Source organism: Dendropsophus ebraccatus, chromosome 4 (genome assembly GCF_027789765.1).
Source record: "Dendropsophus ebraccatus isolate aDenEbr1 chromosome 4, aDenEbr1.pat, whole genome shotgun sequence".
NCBI classification, from domain to species: domain Eukaryota; kingdom Metazoa; phylum Chordata; class Amphibia; order Anura; family Hylidae; genus Dendropsophus; species Dendropsophus ebraccatus.
Window position 1 is genome coordinate 15,596,079 of NC_091457.1, and position 17,377 is coordinate 15,613,455.

The following is a 17,377-nucleotide window of genomic DNA, read 5'->3' on the forward strand; positions in this document are numbered from 1 at the left end:
TCAGTGTGAAACCTGGGCCTGTTTTCTTCTCCCCCCTGTGCTTCTCTCCTGTTCTTCTCTCCACCATACTTCTCCCCCCTACTTCTCTCCTGTTCTTCTCTCCACCATACTTCTCCCCCCTACTTCTCTCCTGTTCTTCTCTCCACCATACTTCTCCCCCCTACTTCTCTCCTGTGCTTCTCTCCACCATACTTCTCCCCCCTGCTTCTCTCCACCATACTTCTCCCCCCTGATTCTCTCCTGTGCTTCTCTCCACCATACTTCTCCCCCCTGCTTCTCTTCAGTGCTTCTCTCCACCATACTTCTCTCCTGTGCTTCTCTCCACCATACTTCTCCCCCCTGATTCTCTCCTGTGCTTCTCTCCACCATACTTCTCCCCCCTGCTTCTCTTCAGTGCTTCTCTCCACCATACTTCTCCCCCCTGCTTCTCTCCACCATACTTCTCCCCCCTACTTCTCTCCTGTTCTTCTCTCCACCATACTTCTCCCCCCTACTTCTCTCCTGTGCTTCTCTCCACCATACTTCTCCCCCCTGCTTCTCTCCTGTGCTTCTCTCCCCCCTGTTTCTCTCCTGTTCTTCTCTCCACCATACTTCTCCCCCCTGCTTCTCTCCAGTGCTTCTCTCCACCATACTTCTTCCCCCTGCTTCTCTCCACCATACTTCTCCCCCCTACTTTTCTCCTGTGCTTCTCTCCACCATACTTCTCCCCCCTGCTTCTCTCCAGTACTTCTCTCCACCATACTTCTCCCCCCTACTTCTCTCCTGTGCTTCTCTCCCCCATACTTCTCCCCCCTGCTTCTCTCCTGTGCTTCTCTCCCCCATGCTTCTCTCCCGTGCTTCTCTCCACCATACTTCTCTCCCCCCTGCTTCTCTCCACCAAACTTCTCTCCCCCCCTGCTTCTCTCTGCTGTTTCTCTCCCCCATCCCCATATGTTTCTCCCCCCTGCTTCTCTCCCCTGTTTCTCCCCCCCATTGTTTTCTCCTGTTTCACAGGGGCAGCATAGTTTGGGGAACTTTCCCCGCGGCACACCAGACCATGTGTCGCGGCACACTAGTGTGCCACGGCACACTGGTTCAAAATCACTGCTCTAGAGAACAGACAAACAGAATGGTGTTCGTACATGTGTCCTGAGCCCTGCGGAGCGATTAGGATAAGAGGGGATCCCCAGAGATCATCTTATCATCCCCTATTTTATGGATGGGGATAACATGCGCAGATGAGAATATTCCTTTAAAAGGGTATTCTGGCAAAAAAAATAAAAAATATTACTTTCAAATCAACTGGTGTCAGAAAGTTATACAGATTTGTCATTTACTTCTGCTTGAAAAATCTCAAGTGTTCCAGTACTTATCAGCTGATGTATGTCCTGCAGGAAGTGTTGTATTCTTTCTAGTCTGACACAGTGCTCTCTGCTGCCACCTCTTTCCATGGGGATTTGCTGCTGCTCTGGACAGTTCCTGTCATGGACAGAGGTGGCAGCAGAGAGCACAGTGTCAGACTGGAAAGAATACACCCTTCCTGCAGGACATTCAACAGCTGATAAGTACTGGAAGACTTGAGATTTTTAAATACAAGTAATTTACCAATCAATATAACTTTCTAAAAGCAGTTGATTCAAAAGAAAAAAGATTAAACTGGAGTAGCCTATTAAGCCAGTGTTTTCGGCTCGTGTATTTACAGCTTAACGTATAAGATCAGTGACTGGATTATATATCGGCTCCCATGTATATATACAGTATACGGTGTACGTACAGGATAGGATTTACACTGATACAATGTAATGGGTAATAGCAATGCTCTCCGGTTACGCCTGCAGTCTCTCCATGGAAAGATTTATTCTTTTCCAGATGAAACATTTTCCAGTGTAAAAGCCAAAGAGCAGATTTCCTCTCTGCCACCTGCCTAATGAAACCCTATCCACCGATCAGCCATAGAATTAAAACCACCGACAAGTGCAAAGAGCAACGTATTACAATGGTGGGATAGATCAGGTATACAGTGAGCGAGCTGATGTTGGAAGCAGGAAAAATGGTCAAGAGAAAGAAGACTGGGACCAGGGCCAAACCTAGATCTAGATACTTAGATCTCCAGAGCGGCCGCTGCTGTGGGGTGTCTCCAGTATATATGTTGCAGTGAAATGATAGAATTAGGGATTTGATAAAATCCCGGGAAATGATGACATAAACACGCCGTTCCATCATTTTCCTAGGGATTTGATCAAATGTCTGACCCCTTTCAGGGAAACGACGGACTGAACGATCGAGGAGTCGTCCGGCTCTATGTTTGGTGGCGGAGGAGGACAGGGGAGCAAAGCGGCACGTCTCCCCGGCACGCGTATGGTGGCAGGGATGGGCGGGAACTCCTGGCAGGCATACGGTGGCGGACGGGGGAGCAGAGTGGCATGCCTACTTGGCAGGCATATGGCGGTGGGGTGGGAGGGCGGATGGGGAGCAGAGGGGCACACCTCCCAGCAGGCATACGGCGTTGGGGAGGACAGGGAGCAGAGCGGACGGGCCGGGGGAGCAGGAGGGGTGTCGCAGGGTGGGGCGGACGGGATCGGAGGCGGATGAGGAGCAGAGCAGACAGGCCGGGGAAGAAGGAGGCGTGTAGCAGGGGAAACTACCGAAAATGGAAACAGAGAGGTGGCGTAGGTGGACAGGGAGCAGAGCGGACCGGCCGAGGGAGCAGGAGGCGTGTTGCAGGGGAAACCAGCGGAAAGGGGAGCAGAGAGGCGGTGGAGGTGGACAGGGAGCAGAGTGGACAGGCCGGGAGAACAGGAGGCGTGTCGCAGGGCGGGGCGGAAGGGACCGGAGGCGGATGGGGAGTGGAGCGGCACACCTCCCGGGAGGCATACGGTGGCGGGGCGGACGGGGAGCGGAGCGGACAGGACGGGGGAGCAGGAGGCACGTAGCTGGGAAAATGGGGAGAAGACTGGAACAGAAGGGAAAGGCTGGGGGGAGCAGAGAGGCGATACGGTAAGCGAACTCTATGTCGCTGGGGGAAATGATAGAGTTCATTCCATCATTTCCCTGAAAGGGGTGAGGCATTTGATCAAATCCCTAGGGAAATGGAACGGCGCGGTCGTTCCATCGTTTCCCGGGATTTGATCAAATCCCTGATTCTATCATTTCACTGCAAGATATAAACAGACTCTTGTGTCTACTAAAAGGAAAGACAACTGGTGACTGGGGACCCAAGGCTCATTGATGTGTCTCGGGATCTGGTCCAATCCCACAGAAGATCAGGCAGAGCATCGCTGATTGTTGTGTATGGGGTCAGCAGATTGGTCACAGCACCCATGCAGACTCCTTTCCACCCTTGAAAGTGTCTACAATGGGCATGAGAATTTGTCCATGAAGCAATGGAAGAAGGCGTCTGGTCTGATGAACCACATTAGCAGGATGCGTATGCATCATTTACCAGGATAAGAAGAAGACAAGATGGCGGGGGCAGGGTGATGGGCAATGTTCTACTGGACACCCTGTATCCTGGCATCATGTGGATGTTACTGTGACACCGACCACCTACCTAACCATTGTACACACCAAGTCCCACCTTCATGGCAGCAGGACCCTCTAATGTATGTAATGGATAATACCTCAGGGGCCACACAACAGACATTGATCAGGGCAAAAAAATCAAGATGGTGAATTGGCCTCCAAATTCCCCAGATCTCAACCCGATTGATCATCTGTGCTGAAGAAACATGTAGTCCTCACCTCAAAGGTCTGTGGAGTCAGGGCCTTGAACGGTCAGAAAATTTCTGGTGGTAAAAGAGGACCCTGTATGACATAGGTAGTGAACCTAGGCCCCCTAGCTGTTGCAAAACTACAACTCCCATCATGCCTGGACAGCCAAAGCTTTAGCTTTGGCTATCCAGTCATGATGGGAGTTGTAGTTTTGCATCATCTGGAGAGCCAAGGTTCCCTACCCCTGCTATTTGGTATAAAGAAAGTAGTTTTAATGTTATGGCTGGTCACTATATATCTGATATGGGTCTCACACTTAGATCCTGTCCCCACACAATCAATGCAATCCTATATATGGATGGCAATTAAATACAGAATGGATTGTTTGCCCCTTTTCCAGACAAAGCCTATAAAATACATAAACCTGACAGAGGATAATGGGAGTTGTAGTTGGAGAGCGCAGGTCTGTGGCGTGACAAAAGCGAGCTATGTTCTGTATTCCTGAGCTCGCCAGGTCCTCACAAAGGTGGATCTGTGAAATAGTGGCGGGATTAAGGCTAAACGTCTCCCTTATTTTTCACATGAGGAAAAAGTTGATTGAAATCACCTCATTCCAGGTGGAGGGCGAAGAGGCCGAAACCATCTCAGGGTGGGTAATGGCTGGATAATGTTCCCGCCATGCTCGTCTCACAGCTCTGCCATGTAAACTGATTTGCAGGAAATTGGGAATTAGGCATGTCTCTCGAAATGTACTTGAAGGAAGATTAGCCGCATTTTGGCTAATAGGTGTATCTGCGAGTCATTGGGAGATCATCTCACACTCCTATCACGTCCATCAGTCATAGCGAGGGGCCTCGCCATCCCCCACTCATCCTAATACAAGCGGCCCCATCCTACAGACACCCACACCGTAGCCGCATTAAGGGGCACCCTGCTGTCACACCGGCTATGCCGGACACCGCTGGCCTTCTAGGATGGAAATAACAGGAGTGTGGATTAGATATGTTCCTAGGGAGGACATTGTATCAGTCTCTTCACAAAATTGGGTAAATGTGCACAAATATGTGCTGGTGCAGAGAATGATAATCCCCCCTATATCTACAGGCTCTTATAGGGTCACTGCATGGTGAGGACTGGGCTTAAAGGGAACCTGTCACCCCCCGTGCCGGGGTGACAGGCTCCCGACCCCCCATTAGAGCCCCCTATACTCACCTAATCCCGCTTCTGGAGGTGTTCGGGTGATGAAGATCTCAGCCGCTGCAGCCCGGCGCGCGTGCTGAGACATGAGTCCAACACCCATAGAGAATGACGGAGCGCTGGACTCTCCTGTCATTCTCTATGGGTGTTGGACTCATCTCTCAGCACGCGCGCCGGGCTGCAGCGGCTGAGATCTTCATCACCCGACCACCTTCAGAAGCGGGACCCGGCGGGATTAGGTGAGTATAGGGGGCTCTAACGGGGGGTTGGGAGCTTGTCACCCCGGCACGGGGGGTGACAGGTTCCCTTTAAAGAGGAACAGTGACACTTTAAGTTCTATGTTTAAATCAGCGTTATACATACGGCCACTAGGTGTCTCCCTTCCTGTCACACTGTGTTCCATGCTCCTTCCATCCAGATATTTAGTCTGTTCTTTGTGCAAAAAAAAGAGACCAAACACAGGAAGTCCCTGTCCTTTGCCGCTCGCACAAGGAAAGACACCTGTCAATCATGCAGGTTATATATCCCTGAGGGCAATTATCTTAGGCTAACTATATTATTACATTTTGCTAATTCTATTATCAGCTCTGCAGCTTACCAGGAGACGATGCTCTTTGTAATGCAACAATTCAGTCGGTATAATGTCACTGTGTGGTTACAGAGATTTTGATACTATGTGACAGGAGAGCCGACCATACAATGCGAGCACCTCCTGTATTTTCTGCTACTGAATGTGGACGTGCAGCATGTGCACTATAGACTTATCCCGCTCCGTGCGCGCTCAGGAATAGCTGTGAAGGGAGACACCTAGTGGCCATATGTATAACGTTGGTTTAAACATAGAAAACTAAACATGTAAAAAAAAAAGTGAATATATTCCAAAATTGCCAATGCAGCTGAATGGCTGAGCGGGCCTGAAACGTCGGCCAGGGCACCACAAACCGGAGCAGTGAAATGCGGGACCCAGCACTGGAACCAGGGAGGTAAATGGACCTTCCCCGCCTATAGTTAAAGGGGAACTCCGGGTAGAGGTAAAAAAAAATGAAACTTCTGCAGAAGCATATAACAATACTTACCTATCTATCCCAGTTTTAAAACTACCAAAAATCCAATTTGTTTTGGGGGGTTTTGTTCTGTTTTTTTGTTTCTGTATTTCCTGGTTGAGCAGATGTACTCAGTACTACAGGTTCCAGAATGCAATGCTTTCCCTCAGCTGTTCCATCACAGCCCCCCACCCTGCCTATTTCCCGCCCAAAGCTGTTGCAGAACATCTAGGCTGTGTTCACACATTGCAGTTTCATTGTGTTACTGAATTATTTGCAGATAAATGCAAATAAAAAATAGAGGCGGGGAGCTTGTACTTACGGCACTCTTTTTCATCACTCTCATCAAAACAATCGGGCACCCCGTCACACTGCCAGCTCCCCGGAATACAGTCCCCGCTGCTGCACATGAAGTTTCCGGGGATGTTACATCTCGTGCCGTTGCTCCCAGGTATCAGCTGTCCTTCTGTAAGACAACAAAGGAGAGAAACACATCAGGCAATGGTATCCTAGCAAGAGAAAAAGGACAAGGGCATCAACATAGTAACATAAGTATCAAGCTGCCTAAACCACGGACAGCCTGAAAAACACAGACAGACAACGGCCTCACTTGGTATTTCCATCAGATTCGCACAATCTTTATCATCACAAAACTTTCTTACCATTCCCGTGCTGGAAAATAGGAATTTGGAATACCTTGCAAACTACTGGAATTGCCTGGAAAAACTTGCCCCATTGTTCTTTGTGGGAAGTGTTAGAAAGAGAGTCTCCTATGCTGGAGGACCCGACATGTCCATGCATTACATGGACAGCTCAATCTGTTCAATGGAGTATGTGCAGTACCTTATTCCTCCTGTGGTGGCACTGCAAGAGAACTGAACACTTGCTGCCAGGTTCCTCCGCAGATTTTACAGCTGGGGATCCTAGTGACCATCTTCTTACCTAGGGGTTGTCCAACATGTTTCAGTATCTTCTGAACTTGATTTGGTCTTCTGAAGCTCCTAATAGGTCAGGCATGTCCAAACTTTTTTCGAAGAGTGCCAAATTTGCTGAAGTGAACATGTGCGGGGGCCGACCATTTTGCTTGACATTCTTTGGACCATTAAAATGAATGCAAATAAACTTTTTTTTTTACAAAGTTTATTGAAAACGGCATACTTTTTATAATTAAAAAATCCTGGGGCACACCACCAACCAAAATGGCACAAAATGACACTAAAGCAGGACATATTATACATAATAATAATAATATAGATTCTAAATGTATTTATACTCACTTAGTGTGAAACCTGGGCCTGTTTCGAAAAACACAAAAGGGATATCCCCATGTTTCTCTCCCCCCTGCTTCTCCCCCATCCCCATGTTTCTCTCCCCCCTGCTTCTCCCCATCCCCATGTTTCTCTCCCCCCTGCTTCTCCCCCATCCCCATGTTTCTCTCCCCCCTGCTTCTCCCCCATCCCCCTGCTTCTCTCCCCTGTTTCTCCCCCATCCCCATGTTTCTCTCCTCCCTGCTTCTCCCCCATCCCCCTGCTTCTCTCCCCTGTTTCTCCCCCATCCCCATGTTTCTCTCCTCCCTGCTTCTCCCCCATCCCCCTGCTTCTCTCCCGTTTCTCCCCCATCCCCATGTTTCTCTCCCCCCTGCTTCTCCCCCATCCCCATGTTTCTCTCCCCCCTGCTTCTCCCCCATCCCCATGTTTCTCTCCCTCCTGCTTCTCCCCCATCCCCATGTTTCTCTCCCCCCTGCTTCTCCCCCATCCCCATGTTTCTCTCCCCCCTGCTTCTCCCCCATCCTCATGTTTCTCTCCCCCCTGCTTCTCCCCATCCCCATGTTTCTCTCCCCCCTGCTTCTCCCCCATCCTCATGTTTCTCTCCCCCCTGCTTCTCCCCTGTTTCTCCCCCATCCCTGCTCACCTTCCTTAAGATGCTCGCCGCGGGCGCCGTCCCCCTCACCTACTGGCCCGGACGTGCTCCTCCAATCAGGGGAGACCCCTGATTGGAGGAGCACGTCCGGGCCAGTAGGTGAGGGGGACGGCGCCCGCGGCACACTGGTTGGAAAACACTGCTCTAGTGCACGGGAAAGGAAAGCCGAAATCTCGGACATCGCGAGATTTCGGCTTTCCTTTTCTGTGCACTAGAGCAGTGTTGCTGCCGGATACCTGGGGGGCCGCAAAAGTTCGGAACGCGGGCCGCAAATGGCCCGCGGGCCGGACTTTGGACATGCCTGTAATAGGTAGTCACCAGTAGAGCATGCTCGACTCCAATGGTTCAACATTTGGATACCAGTGGGTTAAGTTGGATGCAGCCCTAGGGGGACTGGGAAAACATGGACACAGCCTATAGCTTAAGGTTGTATCCATGGTGTTTCGGACTCCCTTGGTCTCCATCCAACTTCTTTAGCCACCAGTATTCAAATCCAGAACGCATGCTTCAGCATGCTTGAGTTGCGCTCATCTCTGGTGACCATGGGTGGTCAGGTCAGAGAGATCAGAAGCCTCCAACACTACAAAGTCCATGTGCCCGAGGAGATGACATTGTCAGGGATTGTAATGACAGGACAATTCCTTGAAGTGTTACACTGGAATAAACGTTATGCCCTGCAGCTCGGATGCGGCAGGAATAAAATCGACTTTGTAATTTAGCTAACGCCTTGTGAATCTAAAGCGTTGGAGCCTTTATGGCATCCTGAGCTCTTTTGTCACCGTGAGACTATGGGAAAGGTCTCCATAGCTCATTATTATACGTTGTTAATGAATCTTCCTGTCACTCTGGGTGACCCGAGAACCTGCGGTGGATGCCGGGGATTTGCTGCGGAGCTTGTCGCACGTTGCAGCTTGTGTCTCCGATATACGCTCTTCTAAGAAAGCGGCGCTCAAAGACTTTCAAAGTCGACGGCTTAAGGAGCACATTACCAGCTTTAGTAGGACGCGACAGGTAAGAAGACATGCTCGATGATGGAAGACTATGGTGGTGCCAGCTGTGCAAGAACATATGGCACAAGGGCAGGTATTGTTTGTACACGTCTCTTCTTCTTATAGGAGGCATAAATCCACCAATGTTCAGTACACAAGGAGAAGGAAGACTCTATAGGTAGTCAATGTCCAACCCGTAAATGAGCCAAACCAGACAACCCTTGTAGACTGCTGGAGCAGGGTGCTGGTGGCCAGTCTTGATACCTCCAGGGGTCCTGCTTCTCATTGAGGAGATCCAGCTAAAGCTATGAAGTCTTACATTCGTCATAGAGAAACAGGTCTCCTCAAGACGAAATGATAGCTACCCTGTCCATCAAGGCCCAAACCAACCACAAATAAGCCTTGAAACATGACCTAAAGTTTCGGCCAAACGAGACACCCCCTTGAAGACTGCTGTTTTGGGCAGAGAAAAGTTCTGGTTGGTCAGATAAGATGCCTCAGGTGAAGCTCTATGATCCATGAGAAAACAAAGTATGCAACCTAGGTCTCCTCCAAAAGTGCCACCTATAGGAAGTTGCCCTCTAAGTCAATGTCTGATCCATCTAGAAGCTTTGAACATGGGTGTCTGGTTTGGCTGAGACCCAGAGACTACAGCTATTTTGTGGTCCTTGCCCTTTGTCGGTACAGAGCAGGGTTTTGGTTCCAATTAAGGAGATCGAATTCCAGCAACGTCCCACAGAAAAAAAGTCTCCTCCGTAAGGGTAGGTGCACACTACGGAAATCACTTGCTGTGAATTCCATACATGTTTACGCCTCTCCACCACTCCCATAGACTCCATTCTATGCTCGAGCGGATTCTACCCGAGCATAGAATCCGCCAGAGCATAGAATGGAGTCCATCGGCGGAACTTTAAGTGGGAGCGTGGGGTGGAATCCGACAGGCCACTGTAGATCCTTAAAGGGGTAATCCAAGTAAAGGTTAGAGGCAGTTTTAAAAAAGATGTCCCTGCCCGGAGTTCTTCTTGACAAACCAGCAAGAGCAGGGGGTGGTGTGGACATAATAATAATAATGAAGTTATACTTACCCATCCTGGTGCCACTGCGCCAACACCACTTATTGTCACCCTCTGCACTCCTGTTTCTTCTGGTTTATGACCCTTACAGGAACTACCTGCTCAGCCAGTCAGTGACTGCAGTCGTGACCTGCCTCAGTCACTGATTGGTAGAGCGGGGTTGTGACATCACAGGACCTGGACATACAGGGAACCAGAAGGTGACTGTGTAGCTGCTGGGACGGGTAAGAATCCCCACCCCCTGTCCTTACTGGTTCTAACCTTTCCCCTTTAATCACTACAGACAGGCTAACAACCTATAGATGACACTCTTTCTTCACTCCACCAGAATACGGAACTCAACTTATCAACTATTACAGGTCAATACATCGGATAATAATGTAAAAAAAAAAAAACAACAAAAAAACCCACACATTTTGGATATAACCGGATGGATTGGATGGATTCCATACAACCCAACAAATAAAATGCTGCAATCACCTCTTTTTCCAACCAATTGATGATCATGAAACAAACAAAAAAATAAAATTTTTTATTCTATATGTAAATAATTTTGTGTTGTAGCGCTCCCTACTACAAGGGCTCCCCGAGGCTGTTGCCTACTTCTCCTCGTATCAGACAGATACACGTCTCTTTGTAAGTAGGTCGTGTTATGTAAACCTGGAACGCTGAAAGCTGCTGGCACCTTCTGCCCATCTGAAGAACGCCATAAACCTCCTCGCCAACCGGTACGCTGCCAAGTATATTGTGGAGTAGGACGGCGCACAGCCCCATTGTATGGGCACACTGCCCTGCATTACTAATATGCTGAGCATTACACCATAGTTGTGGTCACCTCTGGAGGTTTAACATTGCCGAAACCGAACAGATCAATAACTATAGTTCATTGCTTTCTATGGACTTAAACTTTGCCCCATATAGATCCAACATAGAAGCACTGTAGACCACATCGACCACAGCCAAGATTCAGGCCCCTTTACACGCTCTGCAGTTGTGTCCGATACATCTATTTTATATATGTCATCTTATGATGACCCCCTGGAAATTACTAGTGTTTCTGAGCTTCCAGTGGGGTCATCTCAGCCAGTAGAACCCCCAATATGATGATACTGGCTCTAGCTGCCCATGTAATGCACCATGGGATTCATGGGAAATCTGACCGTCAAGATGGTGACTGACTATACGAGGCCAGATCTAGTTGCACATGCAAATGTATAGAGTCAGCAGAGCTGGGATGAAACAGATGACACTACAGGAATAACGATGTTGAGTGATATGGGCAAAAAAAAGAAAAGCTGGGGGATGCACCCCAGACTAGATTATTATTATTTGGCAAAAAAATCTTTCAAATCAACTAGTGCCACAGATTTCTAATCTTTACGTTTTCCAGTACTTATCAGCTGCTGTATGTCCTGCAGGAAGTGGTGTATTCTTTCCAGTCTCTAAAGTAGAAGAGGTTTTCTATGGGGATTTTCTACTGCTCTGGACAGTTTCTGACATGGCCAGACTGGAAAGAATAAGTCACTTCCTGCAGGACATACAGCAGCTGATAAGTACAGGAAGACGTGAGATTTTAACAGAAGTAAAATTACAAATCTCTGGCACTTTCTGACACCAGTTGATGTCGCTGGAGTACCCCTTTAATGTCCTAGCCAGATTAGACGCCTCCATTAATATTCAGTAAAAGTTCAATCTCGGCACTCGCCATATGTTCTTCATAATTTTATTGCCGAAAATTTCATGTTCATCACAAGTACAATGGGACGTTTCGGCGTTAGCCTTGTTCAGCCGAAACGTTCTATTGTAATTTTCTGCAATAAAATTCTGAAGCCTATACGGTGAGTGCCGAGATTGAACTTTTACAGTATTGCTGGAATCTTTTCACCACCCATTGACACAGAAGTGCCATCTAAAGACTTTTCTTACATTAATATTCAGACCCCAGACCACACACCTACACTAATTTTCAGACCCGGACCTCCTCCGCTACTATTGAAATCCGGCTATCCCTTCTTTCTGAGCAGGAAACCATGAAGGCTTCTGGTTTGTTGTTCCCCGCTTCTTCCATTAGATGAATGCCCCGTCTCTTGGTCTGTAGATCTTGATTCGCTTCCAGGTTTTCTGAAAACCACAGGGTGAGATGTCGGGCCGGGAGCCAGCCTGAAAGACTATCTTCCTGAGGCTTTCTATGTCCTCGCAGGGCACGGCACAGTTTCAGGTCACCTGACTCCCTTCCTTGTAAAGAGCACTTTGCGCTGCAATCTGTGATGATGTCAGCCGTCATCAATGGCCTAAAAGGCTCTTTTCATTACAGCCAGGGCTCGGTAATGGCAGTCTCTGTTGTATACAGGCACCTGGAAGCTTTAAATACTCTATCGGCCCTGTTAGAGGCCACATGGGCGAGCTTAGGTTTCAGTTCGTGCACAGCTTATGGATTCAGGGCTTTTTAAAGGCGGCCATAGAGGTGTAAAAATCACCATTTTCAGGTGGATGTTATCCCGCTTATCATGTATATTCCGTCCCAGGATGCTCTGTAATAAGATGAAACATGGCCGCCGTTCACTTTATATACAGTGCTATAAGCCGGAGCACAGACGTTCCAAATCCTGAGTCTCTGATCTGTTCCTGTAAATATGGAGTAAAATGTACCGTACACCCAGCTTCACATATCTGATTCCTCACCACTAGATGGCAGAAACATCCTAACACTACTAAATATAAGGGTATGTGCACACTACGGAATCCCGACGGAGCACCCATTGCGGATTCCACAGCTCGCACCCTGCGCGCAGACTCTGGTAGACGTGCGCATCTCCGCAGCTCCCATAGGTTTCGCAGATTCCGCCGTCCGCCTGAAGAATGAGCGGGTTCATTCTTCGGGCAGGCAGCGGAATCTGGCAAAACCATAGAGTGGAGTCTATGGGAGCTGCGGGGATGCGCACGTCTACCAGAGTCTGCGTGCAGGGTGCGAGCTGTGGAATCCGGTTTCTCCGTCGGGATTCCATAGTGTGCACATACCCTTACAAAGCATTGTTGATTCAGTCAGTTTAGTAATGAAGGCCACACTTTGTGAACTTTTAGGCATATAGGGGGAGATTTATCAAATATGGTGTAAAGTGAAACTGGCCCAGTTGCCCCTAGCAACCAATCAGATTCCACCTTTCATTCCTCACAGATTCTTTGAAAAATGAAAGGTGGGATCTGATTGGTTGCTAGGGGCAACTGGGCCTGTTTCACTTTACACCATGTTTGATAAATCTCCTCCATAATGTATGCCCGTATTGCCTTGAAAATTGTCAGACTGGTGGCGGTGGGGGAGGCGTGACTGCCTCCAGTGCACAGAGCCGATCCCCGACAAAAAAACAGCACTGAGCGCGGAAAACGGGCGGCGTTTCATAAAAGAAAAAAAAAAAAAACACAGCGCCGCCACCAACCGGTTAGGCTGGGATCACACTACGTTTTTTTCATCCGTTTTTGGCAAAAAACTGATGACAAAAAAACGGATGCAATTGTGTGCATCCGTTTTGATCCGTTTTTCCACTGACTTCCACTATAAGAAAAACGGATCAAAACGGACACAAAAACGTGGCCGACCTCATCTTTGTGTCCGTTAAAAAAAAAACCGGATCAGTTTTAAAACCATTTATTTTTTTTTTATTATAACGGAAGTCAAAAACGGATCAAAACGGATGCACACAATTGAATCCGTTTTTTTCATCAGTTTTTTGCAAAAAACGGATTGCAAAAAAGTAGTCTGAACCCAGCCTTAAAGAAACAGTTCACCTATAATTTTTTTTTCCATTCATGTTTCGCAAATCATCACCCAATACTGCATCTGTATTTTGCAGATCCGCTGGTAGGAGCTCTCCCAGGGTGCACTGCCCCATAACAGATCCATCACTTATCCATGCTTACAGACATCAATCCATATTGCATCAATTTTTTTGTCAATTTCTATTGTCCTATATTTTTTGCAGTAAGGATCACGGATCGGTGTCGCCCATGAAAAACAACGGGTCCATATTCATTCTGATGGACAGGATACATGGATGCGAGAAAGGGGCCTGAGCAAGGGAACAGGATCTAGAGCAGCAATGGGGAACCTTTGGCCCTCCGGCTATTGCAAAACTACAATTCCCATCATGCCTGGACAGCCAAAGCTTCGCTTTGGCTGTCCAGGCATGATGGGAATTGTAGTTTTGCAACAGCCGGAGGGCCAAAGGTTCCCCATTCCTGATCTAGAGCAGGGATTGGCCCTCCAGCTGTTGCAAAACTACAATTCCTATCATGCCCGGGCTGTCGAGCACACCTTGCAAAGTCCCAATTGGCTTGCCCAAATCAATACATTTTCAAATGGCGTATCATGCCATGAGCCCATCCCCCAGTGACGTACGCTTCTTCTCGAGTCTGGCAGTACAACAAGTTAATAATTCGAGAAACTTTTCTGAGAAATGATAAGAATGAAGATCCCTCATGGTCCGCCGGATATGAGACTTATTGCTTCCAAGCGGCGTCTCGGTGAAGTAACTTTTTTTTTTTTCTATGGATTTTTTATTTTTTTTTTCCTTCAAAAGGATGACACATTGAAAGCAAATGAAGCTTAAATGATGATGTGCACGCTTCATTTCCTCATTACCGCTGCACATTAATAACAGGGCGATAGGAGATAAGACGGCAAATTGAATCTCACATGCCGGGCTCCTATACGGTGGCTGGGCCCTGCCGGTGTGTTATACGTGACCTGCGGGGCAGCCGTCTCTTTGTGGTGAACTTTTCTTCTCTTCTTTCTCTTCCATTCCAGTGATTTCTCGGGACTCAAAGGAGCCATTAACTGATCGGTAAGAATAAAGAGCGCCATTACTTTCTAAACACCGGCTGAGAACTCCTCGCTGCAAATGCCAGAGCCCCCCTTACCGATACAAGCGGAGCGGGTATCTATTGGTTATTTAGGGACGGAGAGGGTAATGGTTACCGCTAACTGATATCTAAGCTAAATCGGCGCCCGTCTGCAGAGCTCGATCACTTGACCATGCGGCCAGGCCACATGAACAAAGCCTGAATCCTTTGTGTGGCCCATTAAAGGGATAATGTGGAAAAAAAAATCTATTAAAGGGAACCTGTCACCCCCCGTGCCGGGGTGACAGGCTCCCGACCCCCCGTTAGAGCCCCCTATACTTACCTCATCCCGCCGGGTCCCGCTTCTGGATTCGGTCGGGTCCCGGAGATCTCAGCAGCTGCAGCCCGGCGCGCGCGCTGACAGATGAGTCCAACGCTCATAGAGAATGACGGAGCGCTGGACTCTCCCGTCATTCTCTATGAGCGTTGGACTCATCTCTCAGCGCGCGCGCCGGGCTGCAGCGGCTGAGATCTCCGGGACCCGACCGAATCCAGAAGCGGGACCCGGCGGGATGAGGTAAGTATAGGGGGCTCTAACGGGGGGTCGGGAGCCTGTCACCCCGGTACGGGGGGTGACAGGTTCCCTTTAAGGGTACGCTCACACGTCCCGGATCCGCAGCGAAACCCGCTGCAGTTCCCTGCCTAGTAAACTCTATGGGCAGACAAACTCGCAGCAGGATGCACATCCCGCTGCAAGTTTGTCCGCAGCCCGCCCTGTTAACCCCCCGGCCGCCAAAGCCTATACTTCACTTGCTTCAGGGGTTCTCGGCACGTCCCGCTCAGCCAATCAGTGTGCTGCCCGGCCGCAGCGCACTGATTGGCTGAGTGGGACGTAAAGACACTGGGAGCCCCGAAGCAAGCCGGAGCACGGACCAGATGAAGTATAGGTTCTTGCGGCTGGGGGGTTAACGGGGCGGGCTGCGAACAAACTTGCAGCGGGATGTGCATCCTGCTGTGAGTTTGCCAGCCCATAAAGTTTACTGGGCAGGGAACCGCAGCGGGTTTCACTGCGAATTTGCAGCGACAAATCCGCTGTGGATCCGGTAAGTGTGAACATACCCTAAATCAGAAAGTTATACAGATTTGTAATTTAGTTTTATTTAAAAATCTCCAGTCTTTCAGTACTTATCAGCTGCTGTATGTCCTGCAGGAAGTGGTGTATTCTCTCCAGTCGGACAGAGGTGGCAGCAGAGAGCACTGTGTCAATGTCAGGAACTGTCCAGAGCAGTAGCAAATCCCCATGGACAATTCCTGGAGGTGGCAGCAGAGAGCACTGTGTCAGACTGGAAAAAATACACCACTTCCTGCAGGACACACAGAGTCTGATAAGTACTGGAAGACAGGAGAATTTTTTTTTTACAAATCTGTATAACTTTCTGACACCAGTTCGTTTTAAACAAAAATAATTTTACTGGAGTTCCCCTTTAATTCTATCAACACTATTTCTGCTAAACATTAGTGATGATTTTAATACCTGCACAAAAGATGCGATTTCTTGTTATTATGGGTCAGCTAGGAGCGTTAAAGAGGTAGTGCGGCGGTAAACAATTATTCACAGAATAACACACATTACAAAGTTATACAACTTTGTAATGTATGTTATGTCTGTGAATGGCCCCCTTCCCCTTGTCCCACCATCCCCACCCGTGTACCCGGAAGTGTGGTGCGCTATACATACCTGTCACGTGCCGACTCATCTCCGATCTTCAGTCTGCGATGTCGTCTTCGGACGGCCCGGCCGAATCCCTCCGAGCGTCCTGAGTGCCGGCCGCCCTCTTCAGCGTCATCAGATGCTCAGCCGCGATTGGCTGAGGCAAACTGTGCTCAGCCAATCGCGGCTGAGCATCTAATGACGCTGAAGAGGGCGGCCGGCACTTAGGACGGTCGGAGGGATTTGGCCGAAGACGACATCACTGACTGAAGATCAGAGACGAGTCGGCACGTGACAGGTATGTATAGCGCACCACACTTCCGGGTACACAGGCGGGGGGGGGTGGGACACGGGGAAGGGGGCGATTCACAGACATAACATACATTACAAAGTTGTATAACTTTGTAATGTGTGTTATTCTGTGAATAATTGTTTACCGCCGCACTACCCCTTTAAGGTTACAAACACACACACCGTATACGTAGCAGATCCGCAGCAGATTTGATGGTGCAGATTTGATGCTGTGTTCAGTTATTCAGATCTAATCTGCTGCATATCGCAGCAGAAAATACGCGGCTTATACGGTGTGTGTGTGTGTGTGTGTGTGTTTGTACCCTAAAACAGGGTTTTCCAGATGTAACAGACCGATGAGCAATGTGGATAAATTGGAAACTATATGGTCTTCATACAAAAGCTTCATATAGGTGGAGCAAGAGAGCAAGCACTATTCTCTATGGAGAAGAACAAGTCTACATAATTTTTTTTACCCCTTGAATGGCTTAAAGGGGTTATCTGATTAGATATCCACAGTATAGGTTATTAGTCAATGATCGCCGGGTTGTCAGGTAAATTTGCTATTCAGCACCCGCACTACAACGTTTGTCTCTGCTTATTGTGTAGTGACCGGACCTGGTTACT

At 48.7% G+C, this 17,377-nt stretch overlaps 1 protein-coding gene across 2 annotated transcripts in view; it reads right to left on the bottom strand.

Moving 5' to 3' along the window:
- LDLRAD3 (low density lipoprotein receptor class A domain containing 3) overlaps nucleotides 1-17,377 on the bottom strand; it is a 131,535-nt gene that overhangs the window by 87,417 nt on the left and 26,741 nt on the right. For both annotated transcript variants that reach the window (XM_069965157.1, XM_069965159.1), the window contains exon 2: nucleotides 6,253-6,396. In XM_069965157.1, coding sequence (XP_069821258.1) covers nucleotides 6,253-6,396 — 144 coding nt within the window. The remainder of the gene's footprint in view (nucleotides 1-6,252; nucleotides 6,397-17,377) is intronic.